The sequence below is a fragment of the Lycium ferocissimum genome, chromosome 10, assembly GCF_029784015.1.
Source record: "Lycium ferocissimum isolate CSIRO_LF1 chromosome 10, AGI_CSIRO_Lferr_CH_V1, whole genome shotgun sequence".
In the NCBI taxonomy this organism is placed as follows: domain Eukaryota; kingdom Viridiplantae; phylum Streptophyta; class Magnoliopsida; order Solanales; family Solanaceae; genus Lycium; species Lycium ferocissimum.
In genome coordinates, this window is record NC_081351.1 from 38,241,523 (window position 1) to 38,264,664 (window position 23,142).

A 23,142-nucleotide genomic window follows, 5' to 3' on the forward strand; every position below is an offset into this window, starting at 1 on the left:
GAGTACTATCTTCTTGTTGTTATTGCATTTTTCCGCTCTTTACTAGTTTTGTTGGAATTACTGCACCAGGTGCTGTGCATGTCGCAGGTCCAAGGGGATCCTCTTGAATTGAAATGCAAATATCTAACACTAGAGTTGCATCTAACAAAGTTCAATTTGTATGGAGTAGCTAGGCTTTTGCAAGCCTCTCCTCATATTGAGACACTTAACATAGACATGGTCAGTAAGTTCCTGGAACTTTTTCTCTTCTTATTACATCTTATTCAATTTATGAAGTTTTAACAACCTTCCCCCTCGTTCTCCTAGGAAATTGCTAAATGAGAATACAATATTTCCTTTATTATCTGTAAGAAGCTTTGCTTATGTCGATGTAAAGCTCATTAACATGATTGGTGCTGTTGCTTTCCTTGTGGCAAATGAACTCTGAAACGAAAATGATTGTCGCACTATCAGCCTATCACTCTTTCTTTGGTTCAGCTGTTCCCTGAAATTTTCCTGAGTACCACTAAGATTTGCTGGTTCTGAAAAATTTTCCATAGTAGAAACTTGTTCAGTGAAATCATTTCTTGTGACAGTTATGCAATATAATTAGGCTGACCTGCATTTGCTACTGATTATATTCTTTCTTTGCTCTTTCCAGTCAGATCCCTCTGCCACTTTCGGTTAGAATATTAGGCCAAAGGAGATAATATTGATTTGCACAGTTTGATTTCAAGCTTTGCATTTTCCAACCTCAAGAATGTTAAAGATTTTCAATTTCCTCCGGGACGTGCTTGAAAGATCATCTCAGATGGAGCTATCGAATATTGAATGCTTTTGGCCAAAGAACACTAAATTTGACATTTAAGTCATTTTAACAGAAAAAGTTTTTTTATAAATACTTCAACTGCTTATTATCAGTTTCAAGATTTCTATCCAACACATGACTGTTTTATTAATTAAATCAGTTTCAGCACTAAAAATGCTTATTAACACTTAATGTTTATCAGCTACTTTTAATTAGCTAAGCCAAACGGGCTCTAAAAGTTCTATTTAATCATTATTCTTGAGGTTTGACCGATTAAACAACCTATCTTGATTTCCATTAATACAATTAATTGGATGTAAGTTTAACTAATTCAAGCATGACATTTAGTACTCCCTCTATCTCAAAATAGTTGTTGTTTATTTCATTTACAACCTTCTCAAGAAAGCACTAATATGGCAGCCTTTTGACTATTTACCCTCCTAAAATATTTCGTCATGTTATTTTTCCTAAATAATTAGTTATTACTACATATTTTTGGCAACTCCATCTATGATGTACTCCCTCTTAAATGTGGTAATTAATACAAAGGCTAAAATGAGAAAAAACTACTTAAAGCTGGGTGTGTTCGGTATGAAGGTAAATATTTTCCAACTTTCTCATATTCGTTTGGTCAAAGTTTTTGGAAAATATTTTCTATAGAAAAATAAGTTTCTTAAATATGGGAAAAATGACTTCCCTAATCAAAATAGGGAAAACAAATCCACAATTGGCATTTCACCAACCACCCCCAACCATCAAAACCCAACAACTCCCAGAACCCCACGCACCTCCCCCCCGCCCCGATTTTTTTAAAAAAAGTTTTTTTTTTTTTTTTTTTTTTTTTTTTTGGGGTTTGCTACACCACCCATCCCCCCCCCCCCCACCTTCCAAATTTTTTTCTTTCCTTCAAAAAAAGTTTTAAAAAAAAATTGTTTGGTTTTTTACACCACTCACGACCACGACACCCCACCACCCCTCCAAAAATATTAATTTTTTTTTAAAAAAAAAAGTTTTGGATTTTTTTTCTTATTTTGGTTTTCTACGAAACCCCCCCCCCCCCCCCAAGCCCCAACATTCCCTCCAAAAAAATTAATATTTTTTAAAAGAAAAAGTTTTGAAAAGTTTTTTTTTTTATACTGATGTTCTACGACACCCACCCCCCATGTAACGACCCGTCAGTCATTATAGTGTTGTGACCCATTTAACCTTGTTGAGCCTTTCGCCAAGTCCCGTTAGTCTGATCTATGACTTAATGAAGTCATTGGGTTGGTTTCCGCAAGGTTCGAGTGTAAATTGAGTCATGATGGAGAAGCTAGTTAAGTTAGCAAGTTAGAGCTGACCACCGTCAACGTCGGGTTAGGATGACCCCGCGTCAATGTTTTGGAAGTTCTAACATGTTAATATGATGACTTTGAGCTTGTCCACAAGTTTTGGTGAGGTTCCGAAGAGTTTCAGATGGGTTTGGGTTTTTGTCGCACTCGTATTCGATGTTTTTGCCGAAAGGTCTGTGGATAGAAATGGGTCCAGATTGACCAAATGACCTTTGTTTTGTGTGAGGTTTGAACCATTAGATCCGTATCAAAATTATGAAGCTATAGCAAAAAGAATCGTCGCGTTTCGCCTCCGGATGAGGGAGTTATGACCATTTTAGTGCGGACTGTTCCAGCAGGTCCGCTGGCAGCGACCAAAGGGCCGCCATAGCGGGACCGCTGCAGCGACCAACTGACCGCTGCCAGCAACCGACGGGGGCAGAATGTCCTCTTTTTATACTCCAACTCCTAACCATTATCCCCAAGCAAAGTCAGTTTTCAAGAGAGAAGGAGGCAAAATTTATTTCATTCTTTGGTGAAAGCATCTTGGAGGGTAAGTCCCCATCTTTATTTGTTCCTTTTCCTTTCTTCTTCAAGTTTCATGATTATTTTAAGGTCCATCAATGGTGGGTGAAAATCCTAGAATCCTAGAATTAGTAAACCCTTAAATAATTGGTGGGTTGTTGATTTTGTTATTGATTAATTATCTAGGAGTATAGATTATCACTTTCTAGGAAGGGAATTTGATTTCTTATGGTTGAAATTGCATGTTGAAACTTAGGGTTCTAATAAAAATGGAAATTTGGTCCCAAAATATGTTTGAAAGGGTAAATTGATTAGAAACCCATGGATTGAAGATTAATGATTGTAGAGATAGAACTTATGATAAATTCACAAAGGATGGTTTCGTCCATTGGAAAGGATAGAAGTAAGTGGGTCTTTTCCCCAAATTGTTCTTGTTTAAATACATGATTTGTTGCTTACTTAGCATCATATTGTTAGACTTTGACCGTTATGAGGCGCTTCGAAAATAGAAGGCTCGTGTGGAGTAGTTCGTGGCTCCTGTTTTGCATTCGAGGTAGGTTATGAATTACTTTAGTTAGACTTTGATTAGCGAAACGTATGTATTGTGTAGAATTGACGGGAGAAAGCATGATTAGATCTTCGGACATGGTGTTTTGGTTGGATATTAGCTAGGTTGGTATGACTTTTGATTTTGTGGGCTCGTCGCCATTACGTTATGTACTAAAATATGAGGTGTAGTTGTATTCATACTGTGGTGATTCGGGATGGATTTCTATTAGATTGATTTTTGTTGATGGTGGCTTGTTGCCCTATTATTGTGATTAGACTTATTGCCTAAATTGTCGTGTTGTACTCAGTTCTCTCTTATTGTGACACATATTATCGGAGAAAGGAAGGATAATGAGTTTAGGCTTGAATTGTGATATAAACTTATGACAATACGTAGATGAAAACTTGATGTACGATTTACTGTTGATGATAATATATAGAAAAGTGGAGCTTCGTGGTGATACAAGACTTAGTTGTGAGGCATACTTGCTATATGAGGAAGTAAAGAGGGACATAGACTCTTATGTTAGTTGAGACGGTTTGTATGATTCATTTCATGGTTGAGTTGATCCAAGTCTTGATATGACTTGTGGCTTTATGACTTGTACCTTCACTGTTGCTTTATTGGTTTGCATTGATTTACCATGTTTACACTCATTTATGCATTCATACACTCATACATGATGGAAATGGTTCGAAAACGATTCATGAAGACTTGTGGCATGATGCCTTATTTTTGACATTGATATTGCTAATTTGTTCATAGTCCATACATACAAATGAACTGGAATACGTTGAGACATAAATTGTGATGTGAAATTAGTGAAGAAGTTAATATAATCTTCTTGTTGAACTTGTGATACTATTTGATACATGGTACTTGATGAATTGATCATTGAGAGTGATGTGACAGTGTTACTATACATATGAAAAGGCACATTTGACCGGGGGTGAGGATGTGGCCTAGTTATGGGCTTGTGGTCCGAGGTTAGTTCCGAAAATGAGAGGTACATTGATATGGGCCGCATCCGAGGTTCGTTCCGAAGCGGAGGTTTATGCTCCGGTCCGAGGAGTGAATCCGGAACGGGTACATGGACACCATGGGTTCCATACAGGTCATGACTACTGAGCAATGACATCAGTTAGCATGTGTGTACAGTTCGAGTGATTGGCCAGTGCATGGCATTGCATTGCATTGCACATCATCATATTTTGCATTGCACATTATTACATTTTATTCTGCATTATTATATGCTCGTCTGTTTCTGAATTTGGTATGGATGTTGAATGCCTATTATAATATAATGATGACCATTGACTGACTTAAATTGTGATTTAATGACTCTACCTAGGGAAGGAACTTGGACTTGTGATTATTAGGTGAGATTATTGAAACTTAACAGGCTTGTGGGTTAGAAGTTTCATCTTAGGCTGTGACTTCATCATGGGATATTTTGTGACTTGGATTTGAGCGTTAAGTGTCTATCTGTTTATCTTGTTGATTTTATACTTACATGCGTGAACTAATCTTAGTCGGCCTATGATGCTTACCGGTACATAGTGGTTGTACTGATACTACTTTGCTGCACCCTTTTTGAGTGCAGATTGTGTTCCAGAGATTTCATCCAGATTACATCTCTAGCTTGAAGCTAGTTTGCTCAATCAGATTTGAGGGTGAGGTTCTATCCATGCCATGCTACCTGAAGATCTCTCTTTCCAGATGTCTACTTTCATTCCAGACATTATTTGTTATATTTACTTCATTCTTTAGACATCGTTGGTTAGAGTCCTTGTACGATGACTTTCAGATGTTGGGGGTGTAATAGTTAGATTTCCGCACTTATGTTATCTATTAATTATGACCTGTTTTATTTATTCATTCATTCACTTATCTATTGACTGTTAATAAATGATTAAAGAAGTTGAAATTGGCTAATGATTAATGGGTTAACGGGTAAGGGTTCGCCTACTAGTGATAATAAGGTAGGTGCCCGCACGATCGGTAATTAGGGTCGTGACACCCGCCCTCCCAAAAAAAAAGTAATTTTAGTTGGGGTGGGGGTGGATGGTGGTGGTGTGGATAAGAAAAAATTTCTCATTTTTACAAAAGTAAAATAAAATATATGAAATAGAAAATTTGGGAGGCGACGGGTGGGTGGGATGGTTAGAGCAGGTGGTGTAGGGTAGGGGTGAGTGAAGATGAAGTGCATGCGTTGGAGGGTGGTGGTTGGGTGGGGTGGGATTTGGTTGGTGGTGGGATGGGTGGAGGGGTCGTGCTTGGGTGCTTGGGGCGGGTGGTGGGCGGTGGTGTGATTTGGTTAGGCGGTGGGTGGGATGGGATTTGGTTTTGGGGGGTGGGGGAAGGGGGTGGGTGTGTGGGATTTGATTGGGGGGTGGTGATGGAGGGTGGGTGTGGGGGTTTGTGGGGGCATGGGTGGTATTTTCCAAAAAATATTTTCAACCAACCAAATGATCATGAGAAAATAAGTAAGAAATTCACTTATTTTTCACTATCCAACCGAACATGAGAAAATAAGTAGAAATTTACTTATTTTCCAAGAACACATTTTTCAAAAAAAACATTTTCCTCCGTACCAAACACACCCTTTATCTTGGTTTTTTAGGATGACGAGTATTGTTACGGATATTTTTAGTAAGGACGACAAATATTTTTAGATGGAGGGAGCGCAATAATAACATTTATTATATGACTTTTGATTTCTTTTCTCATGGTTATTCCTTGAATGTCTCCGTCCCTTTGACTAATTTAACATTTTGTATTCTCTTAAAATTATTTATTAAGTGTTTATTTTACTAATGTATCAATATTAACTATATTTTGAAAATCTAGATCTGATCACAAATACTCCAATAGTTACTTAATGATATGAGTAAAATTGATTTTTTGTTTTAATTTCCTAAATTGAATAAGTAAATGAGAATTTATATTTAGTGAATTGGACTAATGAAAGTCTGAAAGAGAAGAAAGGGAGTATTTCAAAAATAAATTACGTATTGTATTTGATAATTTAAACATTTATGCTGAATTGTCGGGATTTCAAAAGACAGAACAAAGAAACCTAAGTTTTGCAAGGAACAGAGGATTCCCCAAAATCATGTCTTCCAGCGACTCCACGAAATATGACGGCCATCCATTGACGAAGAAACAGAAAGTGACTGAAGTTGAAGAAACACTAGACGACCGTATCAGTGAGTTGCCTGAGTCGCTCCTTGTTCAAATTCTCTCTCTTTTGCGGATACATGATGCAATCAAAACCTGTATTCTCTCAAAAAGGTGGCGCTATCTCTGGACTTCACTTGATAACTTCATGTTCCATAGTGAAGATTTTCTTAAAACAGAAAATTCCCCATCCTTTGTTGAGCATGTGTTAGCTCATTCCGTTTCTCCTAAAATAAGAACAATGGTGATCCAATGCGATGACATGTCCCAATAAAAGTTGCAACTAAGTGGATGTCTTAGTTTTGCTGCTGAGAAGAATGGGAAACAAGTTGTACTCTGGCTAAGAGATCGGAGCGAATTGACACTGCATGACTCTTTCTGCACTTGTTCATCCTTGATCACTTTAATTTCAATATGTTGTAGCTTTGGTATTGACAGGGCCATAGAGTGGAAATCTCTAAAGAGCATAATGTTGTTCTCCTCGGTGATATCTGATGCCGACCTTGTGAACTTACTATCAGGTTGTCCTGCTTTGGAAACTATGAAATTATCTTTGTTTTATGGCTTTGGTCGCGTAGAAATTAATTCTTTAAAATTGAAATTACTGAATTTGAGTTGTTATCGGTGGGCTGATCATGAAAGTGATCATTCCTTGGAAAGTTTTGCCCCAAATCTTTAGCATTTGGAGATTTCAGAACATCTTTATGATCTTAGGTGCAAGCTTGTAGATGTGTCCTCTGTGGTTAAGGCTAAGCTTACTTTCAATACTAAATGTATCAAAGACATCCATCGTGGTGTAGAAGTTGATGATGAGGAAGACAGTTGTCGTGTCTATCATCAAGTTTTTAGAACCCTTGTCCAAGATTATCTTCAAAAGTTGAGTTATGCGACTGAGCTAACAATCGGAACTTGGTTCATAGAGGTATGTTTTTAACTCGTATATCCCTACTTTCTCTGATTAGTTTTTAGCGATAGTTACAAATTATAAACATTATACAATTGACTGGTTGAGAACCCTTGCACAATGTGTTAGGGTTTTGCCCTGATTTTCTTATCATATTTGAGTTTTACTTTTCCCTGAAAGGAAAATATAATTCCGTTTCATATTGGGCTAGTCCTTTTCTTGGAGGGAAAGCTTTTGAACCTCTATAAATTGAAGAATCCCTCTCATACAACAGAACACAGTAGTATCCACAACGTAGTCCTCAAACGAAGTCTTGTTTCGGGGGAGATTTTTCTCTCAATAGTTTTTATGATTTTCTTTTATATTAGTTTTCAATATGTAGGTCAATTGACCAAACTCATATCATATTACCAAAGTCGTTTTTATAGTTTTCATTGTTGTTTGATTTATCGTCTTTGAAGGTTTGCAATTATTAGCTTCCGCATGACGGCCTGATTATTTCGATCCCAACACAATGTTCACAAATGCAAGTGGATTAATTACAGAAACTCGTTGCCTTTTGTGCATTTCTTGGAAATCGTTTTGTCAAATTTGGATGTCTAGTATTTCTGCAGAAACTCGTGGCCTTTTCTGCCTTTCTTGGAAATCATTTTGTCAAATTTCAACGTCTAGTATTTCTTTTATCATTCGGGCAAAATATATATCTAGGAACCAGGGCTTCTTACAGTGATTTTGTTGTTATTGCCTTTTTCCATTCTTCACTAGTTTGGTTGGGATTACTGCACCAGGTCCTATGCGTGTTGCAGTTCAAATGGGTGCCGAATCCAGAATTGAAATGCAAATATCTAACACTAAAGTTGGATATTAAAAAGTTTAATTTGTATGGAGTAGCTGGCCTTTTGCGAGCCTCGTCTCTCGTGGAAACATTAAGCATAGACATGGAAACTACGCTGGTATCTTCGTGGAACGTTTTCTTTTCTTTTTATATCTATTTATTTAAGCTTTAACAAAATTGCTGAAGGACAATGCAACTATATCCTTAATTATCTATAAGAAGTTTTGCTTTTGTCACTGTAAAGCTTCACGTTACTATGGTTGGTGATGTTGCTTTCTTGTGGAAAAAGAGTTTTGGAACAAAAATGATTGTTGCACTATTACTCTTTGCTTGAGTTACCTACGCCTTGAAACTTTATGATAGAAAAACCACCATAATCATTTTCCAAGTACCATAATTTGTTGGTTCTGAAATTTTTACATACTAGACACTTCTACTGTAAAATCATTTCTAATTATCACATTTATGCAACTATCATTAAGCTGAGCTGCATTTACTACTGATTATACTCTCTGTCTCCTGTCTCTCCAGTCAGATAATTCTCTCTGCTGCGAGTTAAGATATTTGGCCAAAGGAGGTAATATTGATTTACAGAGTTTGATTTCCAGCTTTGTCCTTCCCAACCTCAAGAAAATTAAGATTGTCATCTCTTTCGAGGTGCTGTTGCAGTTTACTGGTCCTCTCCACCTGGACTTCTGTTTGAAGGATCATTCAAAGTGGGGCTTTGAAAAGCTTTTCAAACTTCCAGAATTTTTACTAAAGGCTGCAACAGTTTTGGAGAAGTTCGTTATCGTCTCAAAGGGAATAAAGTGCAAGACATGTTCAACGAACTGTGTGTCCCTATATTTATCTAGATTGTCTGAGAAACTATTAGGTTGCCCAAGATCTTCCGCCGATTCTGTGATTATCTTTCAGGAGTGATCTTTCTATGACTAGATTACAAGGAGTTTTATGTCTCAGCACATGTCTTCTATTGAGTTTTTGATAAACTGCTCATGCAATCACGACATGCATCTTTAACTTCTCTTTGTGACTAATTACTATTTATCTTTCGAGCTTACTTTATGGTATACCAAATGTTATTGCAGCTTGGTTTCTCATGAAGCTTTTGTTTGTTGCATTTAAATGTTGTACATGTGCATAGATATTTTCTTGTGACTCTTGTTTTTCCTGGACCTATTATGCTGACTAGATCTACAAGCCACATATTTACACATAAGAATATAATGAAATGTTAGTGTTCGTCTACCTTGCTTTATCAATAGCATCAAGGTCTTAACTATTGTATTTGAGGCTCAACATGTTTGAATCTTTTTATTTGAAGTTAAGGTCATAATAAGAATTTTTTATTAGATGTATCGGTTTGATTCGCCTGAAAGATTCTTCAGGCTTATTTTAGTTGGTTGGGACAGCTTACAATTGGGTTGTAAAAGATTTGTGGAGCAACTCTTTTGATGGGCGTCATGTGAAATAGTTTGTTTTCTCTTTTCCCTTAGTCTTGCTAAGACTACCCCAAATGTTATTACTAGTAAATAACTTGCTAACATTAAGATTAGGCACCTCAACTTATATAAAGTTGAACACGTAAACACAAATGTTGATGTGGCACATAAATTTTGAAGGTACCTAGATTATCATTTTGTAAGTTTTAGTGTTCAACTGAAAAAGTTGAGGTGCCTACTTATGCGCGCGCCTAAAGTTGGAGGGCATATTTGCAGGTTGAAGCCAAGTTTGAGGGTCTGTTTACGTATGATGCCTTAAGATTATCACATCATCCATCATCAAAATTTGAATTTTACTTTTACTAGATTCTCTGATCATAATATTTATCATCAAATTAGTAAGTCAAGACTGAGAGGTTACACCATAGTTTTTCTCATTCACTGGTACCGAAGAGTAAAGAAATGAGAGCTAGGCTTCAATATAACAAACCATAAAGTTGTAACCAGAATCAAAATTGTTCTTTTGATTCCAATACGACCCGACACTTCTGCTAAGTTGGTCCTCTATCATTCTTAATGATTTCTCTACTAGAACAATATACCTGTTCAACAAAACCCAAAACTTTCTATTCCATCCTTTTCAATTTATGTGGACCTATTTTTTTTTAGTCCGTGTCAAGAAAGAATAACCTCTTTTCATATTTGGAAACAATATACCTTTATGCATTGATTTATAGCAACACAAAATATATGTGCTTTATTTTACACCACAAGTTCAAAAGTCAGCTCTTTTTTCTTAAATTCCTTGCCCAGCCAAATATGTTCACATAAATTGGAATAGAGGGAGTATTTCATTTCTCTAGGGTATTTGCATATGTCGCTAAATGCTATTCCATCCGTTTCGCTGGATGTGTCATAATTCGAAGTGAGAGTGAAATATCTAATTTTTGATGGAAGTTGGACATGAAACTGTTTTTTTCACTACTAAAAAAACAGGAAAAACCGACGACGAAAACCGACGGACCGCGTCGGTTTTTTTAATGAAACCGACGGGAAACCGACCTTTACGGTCCGTCGGTTTTCATAGCCTCGCTTTTTGGAAACCGACGGACCACGTCGGTTTTTTCCGACGGACTGCGTCGGTTACATAGTCCGTCGGGTTTTATTCAATAATTTAAAAAAAAAAAAAAAAACCGACGGATTGAGTCAGTTTTTAAAATTTTTGATTTTTTATCTTATATAAAAATAATATATATTTTATGAAAAAAACCGACGCCTTTGCATCGGTTTTTTATTTAAATTTTTTTATTTTAAATAAAAAACCGACACGGTATAAAATTTAAGAATTAATTTCCAGAAAACCGACGGACTGCGTCGGTTTTCCGTCGATTTTCTAGAAAATTTCCTGCATGCAAATCATGCATTTTCTGCAACCACACTCGCACGTAAAATTTTTAGCATTAAAATGCTCCAAATCATTCTAAAAGAGCTACAACACATAAAATCACCCTAAGTAATAATAAAACACATCAAATACGATCTAAATAGACCTTCAAAGTTCAGAAATATTTAAATGTCCAACCAAAAGTATCATTAACTAGTTTTAACATAAGTCTATTATTAAATCCAAACCACGCAATCGATCATCCATTACGTAATCACCGTCATCATCATCTTAATCCGGAGGGGGGGGGGGGAAACCTTGTGCCATTAGCGATTCAAGGCTCGTTGATGTTAATCATTCTAACCGCAACGGACAACTTTAGAATGCGACTCCTACCGAAAGTGGACGACTAACTCTTCTAGAGGAGGTTCCTCAAAATTTTGCTCGGTTCAAACCCCATCGTACGCCAAAAAGCATCATTAACCATATCATTAACTCTATCATAATATGACTATATTCTGCGACACACTACTTTTACCGACAACCATATTGTTAAATATACCATTGACCCCAATCCCCTCCATGATCATCAAACATAATATTTCGCTAAACCCACAACTATATTGTCACGCCCCGAACTCCGGGCACGGACGTAACACTCGCACCCCGTTGCACAGCTTGCGATCGTACACCGAGCGAACCAATCGTCGGGCCGAATCAACATGTGATATCAAAACATAACTAATTTATAAAATAAAACTAACACGCATTAACTAAAAGCCTCACCGAAATATCATAATGCGGAAATACTTAGACAATCAACATTCTAAAGTAGCCAACATGGCTAAACCAAACAACTCGAACGACTCAACAAGGCTAACATAATAAATATCACCGTGTCTATGAAGCCTCTAATAATAAAGACATAAACCGAATCATAACTAACAACGCCCGAAGGAATACGATCTACGTGCATAGACCTTCAAAAGGGACATCGCACATTTGAATTGTACTTGGTATGTAAAGCAACCGAAGCAATAAAATACCGAAACCGAAACCGAAAAATCCAAATATAACCGTAAATGTAATAGCAAGGAAGTATATAAATACATTCTCGAACTATTATCCGTGTTTGTATATGCGGGGCATATAACTAAATGCACGCTATGGCCTCGGCCTATAGTAATCAATCCTCGGCCATGTATACGTATACACAAGATCTAAAAATCACATATGTATAATTATGGTTAATTAATAAGGACCGAGACCATAACAACAATGAACAATGCTGAACCGAAATAGACATCTTTAGACTAAATTGAAAACACCGATCGTTTCGAGCATACCGAATTTCTAGACCGAGACCATGTGGTAACAATACATAAGTCTATAAAGATTACGTGTTGAGTTCATGATATTCAAATTGATAACCATGAACGAATCGGAAGATAACGGTTCTACAACATATCATAAAACCGGGGGAGTCAAATTACCGACAAGTATGAAGAATGAGGCGTAGGAGAATCATGAACATTCCCTAACGTATAGTTAGCCTCACATACCTTAATTCCAGCCTTTGAGCGTAATACAATGTTCGTCAACCTTTTCAACTTTGATCTATATCAATACAAGTCAAAGGGATTCTATATTAGCAATAATATTCATGCTTTGGTCATCTGAGCATTTTATCAAACACTTAGTGGGCATGAAGCTCCATAATCTCCATTAATGGTGATTTCTTCACCCAATTCCCATTCTATTACTTCTAGGTGATTCTACAATCTCAATTAGGTGTAACCAACATCATTCTTCATCACCCACATGAATACAACAATCCCAAATCAACAAATCCAAAACTCTAGCATAATTCATATAATTTCCTTTATCAAACCCATTTGTTATTCTCCCAAGAATTCATCAATTCTCAACTATAAATGATTTGAGAGTAGGAATATTACCTTTTATGAGCATCCACCACGAAATCAACACCCCAAGTTTGATTTGTAGCTTAGAACGACGGCAAGAACTTGTACTACACTTTATCCTTCACGAGCCTTGGGATTCGGGGCCTTCAACTTGGTTGATTCTCTACTTTCTCTCTCTAATTCTCCTCTCTCTCCCTTTCTCTCTCTAAAATCTGAAAATATGGAGGAAATGGGGCTGCTAGGGTTAACATTTCCCTTAAATACCAAGGGGAAATGGGTTTGACCCAACTTGAAATCGGGTTGGGACCTTTCTGTCTTAAAACGTCCATATCTCCCTATCCCGATGTCACCTATGATCCCACGACCTATGGTTGGAAAGATATTTCAATTATCTACAACTTTCGTTCTTTGAGTTTTCCCAAATTCCCAATTTATGATAGGGTTATGGCCTCCCGAAGTCAGGTGACCCGAAACGTATATACGGACCAAGATACGGTCATATGACGGACCGTAACTTTGTACCGTACCTTGGTGAAAATTTCCAGTGAGCTTCTGGAAATTTTTTGGGACGTTACGGTCCACTGTTACGGCCCGTAACACGAGTTACGGTCCGTAACGTCACCGTTACGCCAGGCAGAATTTCCAGCGAACATGCTTCAGTAAAATGGGCATAACTTTTGCACAGATGTCCGTTTGACCCCCGTAAGATACCATTGGAAAGCTATTTCAAAGATCTACAATTTTCATCAAGGAAGTTTTCTCAAATTCCCAACGGATTTTCACGAAAATTTACTGGAAGGCAGACGTATCGAAAACTTAGCCGATTCTATAGGATTTCAAGTGCCTTACTCTTAGCCATATTGAGACGATCATATCTCCTTGCTCCGATCTCTGATTGGCTTGGTCCTTATATCGTTAGAAAGGTATTTCTACATACTACAGTCTCATTAAGGTTACTTTACCAAATTCCAAACCGATCAAGGAGTTATCGCTGCCGAAATAGGCCTATCAACCATTTTCGCAAAACGTTCAAACCTTCACTAGAACTCTAATGATATGAGCGTAAACTCAGTTCCAAGATGCGGGGTGTTACATATATAAATGAACCCTAACTGCTTCCGGTTTCAAATACTTCATACACCGAATGAGAACAAGGACACCTAATTACCCCTTCATTTTGAAAAGGGTGAAGTGTCATTGCATGTGTGATAAACCCATCAACACCTTCAACAAATTCATCATGTAGACCCACACGATTACTATTATTCATATTATACATCCACATACGATCCATCTACAAAAATATACCTACAAATATTGAGGTTATAGAAATATATTATAACTTAAGAATTCTAACTTAAAATATAACTTAAGAAAACACAATCCCAACCACTTCTAACTTTGAATTCTCAATAACAATTCTAACTTTAATAATTTATAAATTCTAACTTTAATTTAATTTTGAAAAGCACAATCCCAACCAATTCTAACTTTGAATTCTCAATAACAATTCTAACTTTAATAACTTATGGATTCTAACTTTAATTCTAAAAATTGAAAAGTAAATCTAGTCAAATAAAGTCTACATTTTAGTTTTGAGGTTATAGAAATATTATAACTTAATAATTCTAATGTAACTTAATAATTCTAACTTTGAAAAGCACAATTCCAACCAATTCTAAAAATTGAAAAGTAAATCTAGAGAAATAAAATCTACATTTTAGTATTGAGGTTATAGAAATACTATAACTTAACAATTCTAACTTTGAAAAGCACAATCTCAACTAATTCTAATTTGGAATCATCAATAACAATTCTAATAACTTATGGAATTCTAACAAAAAGCACAATCAAAAAAAAAAAAAAAACTAGTCAAATAATTAAAGTATACATTTTTGCACATGTTCAACATCAATAATATTACAAAGAATGATAACTAAGCTAACACAAATACATTGACAAAGAACATGAAATATAGCACAATCTCAAGCCCAAAAAAAAAAAAAAAATGAGAACTAAACTAGTCAAATAAAGTTTACATTTTTTTCACAAATTCAACTTTAATAACATTGCAAATGATGTTTAACAAAGCTAAATAGATTAGCATTAGGCCTAAAATCTACAAATAAAACTAAAATTGAAAGAATTTTAAAAGCCCTAATTTAAGAGAAACTAACCTCAATTAATTAACTTCAAAACGGGTCTGGGGTTGGTGGGGACGGGCTGCGTAGGCGGCGGCGTTGGGCGGTGGGGAAATGGGTGGATGGGCTAGGTGGAGGGGAGGGGGGCGGCGGGTAGGGTTTGGGGGTTTTAATTTGGAAGAGAAGAAGAAATGGGTCTAAAACCCGCCCTCGCTATCATTTTAAAGAAAACCGACGGGATAAAACCGACCCCGTCCGTCGGTTTTTTCCGCACGTTGACCAGATTTGACCAAAAAAATTTTTTTTTTAAAAAAAAGGAAACCGACCCGTCGGTTTCCTAAAAAAAAATTGTTTATTATTTTTTTTAAAAACAAATTGAATTGCATATTATTTAAAAATAAAACCGACGTCGTCCGTCGGTTTTATATTAATTATTATTATTTTTTTAAATAAAACCGACGTGGGACGTTGGTTTTTTTTGGTGGATATATATTTTTAAAATTCTGCCAAAAAAACCGACGTCGTCCGTCGGTTTTCTAATTAAAATAATTTAAAAAAAATTAGAAATGTAAAAAACCGACGTAGGAAGTCGGTTGTCCCTCGGTTTTTTAAACCGACGCAGTGCATCGGTTTTTTATCCGTCGATTTTTGGCAGTTTTTTAGTAGTGTTTAAGGAAACTTACATAGTTGAAAATTATTTATAATGTTTTATAAGTCATAATAGATAACAATTTAAAAGTATTTGAAAATGGTCCCTCAGGGCACATGTGATAAAATTGGAAAGATACATAGATGGTCCATCACAAGAATGACATGCTCAAATGAAAAGTAATCCAATTTTTTTAGCGAGACTTCATGCCATCAGAGGCGGAGCCAGGATTCGAAGCTTGTGGGTTCGAAATTCTAATTCTTTAAAATTACTGAGTTCTTAATTAATAATTTGTACATATTTGACAAAAATTTTAATACAAATATATGATTCGGACAAAAGCTTAATCCCTCGCATGCCATGCTATCTAGATCATCTAATTTCGAAAAGGGCAGAGTTGTTGATCCATTATCCTCGAATTTCGAAAGCTGCATTTAGTCCTAGGGATTGATCTCAGACGAACTACTTAATCATAAAAATAGATTTACTCCGTCCATCCCAAATGTGATATAGTTTGATTAGACACAGAGTTTAAGAAAAAAAGCAAGACTTTTGAAATTTGTGATCTAAAACAAATCTAGCTATTTGTTCTTGCCAATCATTTCATTAAGGGTAAAAGGAAAATTTTATATTAAATTATTGCTAAATATAGAAATTTATTTTTCTTTTTGGGACAGACTTAAAAGGAAAGTGTATCACATAAATTGATACAGAGAGAGTATTTTAAATAATTATGATCAACGAATAACTCACTTGATTCTCAAAATATTCCTCCAAATTAAAAATAAGTGTCCACTTAGCCTTTTTTCACACTCTTAAGAAAATTCTAACTCCTAGAAAAAAATAGACATTTGACTAAGTTACCTTAATTAATAAGACTAAATTGCTCTTGCTTATTTATTGTCTTGAATAAATACGGCAAATTTGGAAAAATAAAATTAATTCTTTCTTGATTATCAGTGGACACTTATTTTGAATCAAAATAAAAAGGCAGAGTGAACACTTATTTTGCACGGGATTATGTGTGATAAAATGGAATAAAATGAATATTATTATTCTATGCTGAATTGTCGGGATTTGAGAAGACAAAAACAGAGCAACCTTAGGTGTTGTGGGACTAGTGGATTCCATATTTTCTTGTACCCAAAATCATGGACTCCAGAAGTAGTAATCCGAAAAGACAGAAAGTGACTGAAGTTGAAGCAACCCTAGATGATTGAATCAATGAGTTGCCGGAGTCGCTCCTTGTTCAAATTCTCTCCTTTTTGCCAACGACAAAGGATGCAGTCGCAACCCGTGTTCTCTCAAAAAGGTGGCGCTATCTTTGGACTTCAGTTGATAACTTCAGGTTCCTTCATAAAGATTTTATTAAAACAGAAGATTTCCCATCCTTTGTTGAGCATGTATTAGCTCATTCCGTTTCTCCCAAAAGAAGAAAATTGGAGCTCCATTGCGGTAGCATGTCCCAATACAAGTCACAAATAAGTCGATGTCTTTGTTTTGCTGCTGAGAAAATTGTGGAAAATGTTGTGCTCTGGCCAAGTCGTCTGAGCAAATTCACACTGCCTGAATCTTTCTGCACCTATTCGTCCTTGATCACTTTACAATCTCACTGTCCTTTTAATACTGATAGGGTCATTAAGTGGAAGTCTCTAAAGAGCATAAATTTGTTGCTTCAGGTGATGTCCGATGATGATATTGCGAACTTACTATCAGGCTCTCCTGCTTTGGAAACTATGAAATTATCTTACTTTCAGGGTTTTCATCGCCTGGAATTAATTCTTTAAAATTGAAAAGACTGGAATTGAAAGGTTATAAATGGTGGGCTAATGACGAAAGTGATCTTTCTTTGGAAATTTTTGGCCATATCTTCAACATTTGGAGATTTTAAGATATCTTAATAATCTCATGTGTAGGCTTGTAAATGTGTCCTCCTTGGTTATTGCTAAGCTCACTTTCAACATTAAGTGTATCAAAGACATCCATCGTGGTGTAGAAGTTGATGATGAGGAAGATGGTTGTCGTGACTATCATCAAGTTTTTAGGACCCTCATCTAAGACGGTTGTCGTGACTATCATCATGTTTTTAAGACCCTCGTCCAAGATCATCTTCAAAAGCTGATTTGTGCAAATGAGCTAACACTCGGAACTTGGTTCACTGAGGGTTGTTTCTAACTTAAAAGTCATTATTTCTTTTATTGGATAGTTGTAGAATGTAAACATTATATAATTCATCTTTTCAGTAAGCCAACTAAATTACTTACAGAGACATGTGGCGATTTGTGCATTTTTGCAATAGCATAATACATAAACAGACCCTCAAATTAGGTCTCAGCTAGCAAGTATGCCCTCCAACTTTGGGTGTGCAAAAGTAGGCACCTCAACGTGTCTCCACTTTATCAGTTAAACACTCCAACTTACAAAATGATCATCTAGACACTTCCAAAATTAATGTGTCACGTCAACATTTGTGTTTACGTGTTTAACTTTATACAAGTTGAGGTGCCTACTTGTGCACTCCCAAAGTTGGAAGGCATGCGCCTACTTGTGCACTCCCAAAGTTGGAAGGCATGCTTGCCAGCTGAGGTCAAGTTTGAGGGCCTACTTTTGTATTATGCCTGTTTGCAATCCATTTGTCAACATTTCAGTATATAGTGGCAAAAGATATATGTAGAAACCATGATTCTTGTGCGCGTAGCTCTCTGTTGTGAAGTACTTTGTTTTTGTTGTTATTGCTTTCTCCATTCTTTACTAGTTGCATTGGATTACTGCACTAGGTCCTGTGTATGTTGCAGTTCAAAGAGGTGCCGATTTTAGAATCGAAATGCAAATATCTAACACTAGACTTGCATCTAAAAAAGTATAATCTGTATGGAGTAGCTGGCCTTTTGCGAGCCTCACCTCATGTGGAGATACTCAACATAGACATGGCAATTACTCATGTAACTTCCTGGAACTCTTTCTCTGCTTTTTACATCTGCTCATTTTAACCCCCTCTCTCGTGGAATTGCTGAAGGCTAATGCAAATGTATCCTTAACTATCTGTAAGAAGCTTTGCTTATGTCACCGTAAAGCTGCACATTATTATCGTTGGTGCTGCTTTCTTTGTGACAAATGAGCTCTGAAACAAAATAAACAAAAAATTGTTGCACTAACTCTTTGATTAGGTTACCTGCTCCTTGAATTCGGTCATAATCTTTTTCCAAGTAACATTATGATTAGTTGGTTCTGAAATTTTTCCATGCTAGAAACTTCTGTTATGACTAATTTCTTGTCGAATTTATGCAATATCATTAGGCTGACCTGCATTTGGTACCTGATTATATTCTTTGTCTCCAGTCTCTCCTGTCAGATAATTCCCTCTGCCACTTTAAGTTATTTGGCCCAAGGAGATTATTGATTTCCAGAGTTGGATTCCTAGTTTTGGAATAAATGTCTTTGATTGCAAAGCAGAATTCAATAATGTACAAATTGATTTGTCAACGTTTTTTGGGTAGCTAAAAAGGATAATTTAGTTGGGAGTGATGCTTTTTCGGTAGAGGCTACTAATGTTTTAAGTAATGAGATATGTAATAGACATGATTGGTATATACAAAGTGGGGCGATTGAAAAAGGAATAGAAGTACCCGCCATTATCACACCAGAAAAATTGTTTGAAGGTATTGAAGATGAATCTAGTGATGAAAGAAGCAAAATAGTTCATCAAGAGCAAGTTTTTGATGATCTACCCAAAATTGAAGCAGAAATAATTTAGGGTCCAGATCCACAATTGACGTGCATGATTATGAATATAATTGTATATTTTGAGGAGCATGAAAAATTATTTGTTGATGATACCGGTCTACCACCTATTGAAAGCTCAACTAGAGTCGAATGGGTGCACAAGACCAAGTGTTAATCAATTGAAGAAGCGGGTGATTTTAAATCAAGACTAGTTATTAAAGGATACAAGAAAAAGGAAAAAATATGTTCATGATATTTTGAAGATGTTTAACATGGGGAAAGTCAAATTAACTTTGAATCCTCTTGAAGAGAAACTGAAACTGATTAAAGACAATACCCGTGTGTTTGTCGATACTACATATTTTAAAAAATTGGTAGGGAGTTTAAGGTATTTGACTTCTACAAGACCTGACATAACTTATGGAGTTGGATTAATTAGCTGATTCATGGAGTCGCCTTGTCAATCCCACTTGCAATCAACTCAGAGAATTTTGAGATGTGTTCAAGGTACGCACTCTGATGACATATTTTATTCAAAGACTAATGCTAGTAGTCCTGTTGGATTTATAGACAGGGCTGGTGATATGATGAAAAAAAAAGTACTTCTGGATATGCATTTTATTTGGGGTCAGTTGTATTTTCCTGGTCTTCAAAAAAAAAAGCAACAAGTTGTTGCTTTGTCAATGGTTGAAGCAGAGTACATGGTTGGAACAAGTAGTGCTACACAAGTATTATGATTGAGAAGAATGCTTGGATTTCTTCAACACAAGCAAGATAGTCCTACAAAAATATTGTGTGATAGCAAGTCTGCAATTGAGTTAACAAAGAATCCAGTTTTTCATGGCCACAGCAAACACATGGACATTAAATATTCATTCGTGATTTGGTTCAACATAAGGAGATAGTTGTTGATTATTGCAAGACTGAAGAACAAGTTGCTGATGTTTTCACAAAGCCACTAAAACTCGAGTTATTCATAAAGTTGAAGAAGATGCTAGGCATGGTCAAGTTGGAAGATCTTGGTTTAAGGGGGGCTACGTAAGAAATAAACCAAGAGTATAAAATCTAAGTTGTTTAGGATTAAGTTTATTTAATTCATGTCTAGTTAGGATTTATTTATCAAATCCATATTGGAATAGGTTTTTCTAGTCCTAGTCTATTTTGGTTTCTAGTATTATAAATAGAGATGTTATGTCATATAATTTCATTGTAGTGAGATTTAAGAATTTTGAGTTATGAAGTAAAGTCTTCTACCTTCTCTCACTAGTTTGATAAATTTCTTCTATTTAGTCATTGTTAGGTCTTTCATGTGTGTTTATATTATTCCTTTGAGTAATTTTATTTCCTTCCGACCTCTTTCAGTGACGAACAGACGTAGCAATAGATATTTATACAGCAGCAATAGTAGCAACCTATGGGACAGCCTGTTCGAATTACCAAAACACCCTCACTTTATGTGATTGTGTATTTGCTTGTGTATGAAATTTTAAAAAAGAATTACTATGAAATTTATATTTAAAATAAAATATAAATACCGTTTTAAAATGCTTGCCTCGTTTTGACTTAATACGGAGTGTTGACACCCAGTTTTGTCCCTCCTTTATTCCAATTTATTTCTGCGGGCTTCTAAATTTATGATCATTAATTATCATAGTACATACATTGTACTAGTTACTAAATTAGAAGCTCAAAAAAATAAATTAATTAAAGGAAGAAAGGACCATGAAAGTTCAGCCAAATTAATGGCTCAATCCGTCAAGCCCACTATCATTATTCCCCGACCCGGTCCATCCAAAATATTGAAACATAGGGTTCTTTCTTTCCCTTCACAGCCGCACCCTTTGCTCCTCTCTCCTCACTCTCCGCTCGTCTCTGTTTTTTTTTTTTCTTTTTTTCGACCAAAACCTCAGCCCCTTTCAACATCACAGATCCATGCCCTCCACTTTCGTGCAATACGCACAGTTTTCCCTTCCTCCTCTGCTCTATTCTCTTTCTTTACCTTACCATTTCGAGCCAAGAAATAAACCCTCTTTCACCATCTCAGATCTATGCCACCATTTTCGTGCAACGCTGCTCGCTTCTTCTATTTTAAGCGAGAAACCAAGCTTTTCTCTCCAACTCAGATCGTGCCTTTCCATTTCCATGAAATCTGTTGCTTTTCAGAAGGTCACGGAAAAGGATCACAAACAAACAATTTCGTACAAATTCTAACGTTCGGATTTGAAAGGATTTCAACTTCAAATCCCGCCCAAACAGAAACCCTAGCACTTTCTTCCATCTATAAAATGACTTTAAATTCTCAGCCGGGGGAGGGGGGAAGAAAAAAAAAAAAAAAGGACGGAGGAGGGATTTTTTTTGGGGGGGTCACAAATTCTTGAGTTTTCTTCCTTTTAATCTGGTCTGAACCTTTACTTACATTTTAAATTCTGGAGACAAACGGAATTTCTTTTTTTCAAACAAAAGGATACTGTTCTGTTTTCTGTCGAGTCTTAATTCGAAAGATTTTTTTTTGGGTTTGAGTTCGTTGTATTCGAGTAGAGATCCGAACTGACGTCCCCACTTCACTGCACCAACAGAAGGTAAACAACCCTTCTTTAACAAATTTAATCTCAGTTTTTAGTAATTTAGTAAGTGTTTATGTGTTTACACATGTCTGTCGTTTCAATCAGTTTGGCTTGTTCATATGCGTTCAGCTATTAGTTTAGTCATATTTAGGCATGTTAGTTTAATTCTTGTTTCATTCAGGTTTAATATGTTCTGCGACCTAATGGATAATCTGGCCCTCAGTATGTTGTCGAATAATATTAATAGGGATACGAGTGTTTCGTTTGAATCAAAACTTGGTTATTGTATAAACTTATTCAAGTGGAGTACATGACATAATCGAGTCTAGTCTTGATTTGCTGTTTAATTATTGGTTCAGTCTTATTGTGTTTAGCTTGGTTTAGGCAGTATTGGATACTATTATTTGTTTGGTTTAGTTTATGCTCTTGAGGTGCCTGTGCAGTCGAGATGCGTTTTGTGCTCAGTATAGTGTTTGATTGGTATGTGTTCGTGTTCGTTTGAGCATGATTAATTCTCCGTTAAACTCATGTTTTAGTTTAGGCTAGGCTAGTCGCATTCAACTGATCTTTGAGGTAGGACAAATACATTGTAAGCTTATAACGGAGAATGCGTTTTAAGCCACTTTATTTGGGCTTACTTTATTTGTTCGTTTTGTTGCTTGGACACGGTTTCGGGTCCGTACTTGTTTTCCTCTAACTGTTTTTGTTGGTATTGGGCTTTACTGCCCATTTTATTTATTTCTGTATGTCCTCAATTCGGCAATGAGCTTTGTTGTGAGCTGAACATTTCCTTCGCGTATGAATATTAGTCTTCAAATTTTCCATGTTTAATGATCATGCTCTAATTCTTTTCTTTTCCTTTCTTCCTTTTGCATGACATCCGGGATTGCGAGGAGTCTCGAATGAGACTCGACTTGGCCGCGAGATCAAACAATTGCATGGCTCTACTTGTGTTTCCTAGTTCGCTAAGCTTGGCTGAAATAAATCCGGTGACGATTGGGGTTTGATTCCTCCATTCTAACAATCCTTCTCCCCTCGGAAAATGACTAATCCGAAGCAATATAGAAAGGGGAGAAGAGGAAAGGCTGTTGCGTTTTCCTTTGGCACACCTGATATTTGCTTAATTTAATTATATTCATAGGTGATTGTTTTAGCTACTTTAGGATACTTAATCTAGTGGGGTTGGTTTGGGCATTAGTTTATATAGTAATGGAAACCTTTCT

General features: G+C 36.1%; 1 protein-coding gene and 1 pseudogene across 1 annotated transcript; both read left to right on the forward strand.

The window, feature by feature from the left end:
* Positions 1-6,287: 6,287 nt before the first annotated feature.
* Positions 6,288-9,012, forward strand: LOC132034873 (putative F-box/LRR-repeat protein At3g18150). Its single transcript, XM_059425212.1, has 5 exons — positions 6,288-6,559; positions 6,776-6,926; positions 7,032-7,274; positions 8,045-8,209; positions 8,623-9,012. The coding sequence occupies exons 1-5, from the start codon at positions 6,288-6,290 to the stop codon at positions 9,010-9,012; spliced, it is 1,221 nt and encodes a 406-aa protein (XP_059281195.1).
* A 6,722-nt stretch (positions 9,013-15,734) lies between these two features.
* LOC132035639 (U6 spliceosomal RNA) lies at positions 15,735-15,826 on the forward strand (annotated as a pseudogene).
* Positions 15,827-23,142: the final 7,316 nt, after the last annotated feature.

Bases quoted from the DNA above. Each gene is read 5' to 3' on its own strand.
- LOC132034873 (XM_059425212.1), top strand. From the start codon at position 6,288: ATGTCTTCCAGCGACTCCACGAAATATGACGGCCATCCATTGACGAAG. The intron at 6,927-7,031 runs GTAGAAATTAAT...CCAAATCTTTAG, and splicing joins TGTTTTATGGCTTTGGTCGC to CATTTGGAGATTTCAGAACA. The intron at 7,275-8,044 runs GTATGTTTTTAA...TTACTGCACCAG, and splicing joins TCGGAACTTGGTTCATAGAG to GTCCTATGCGTGTTGCAGTT.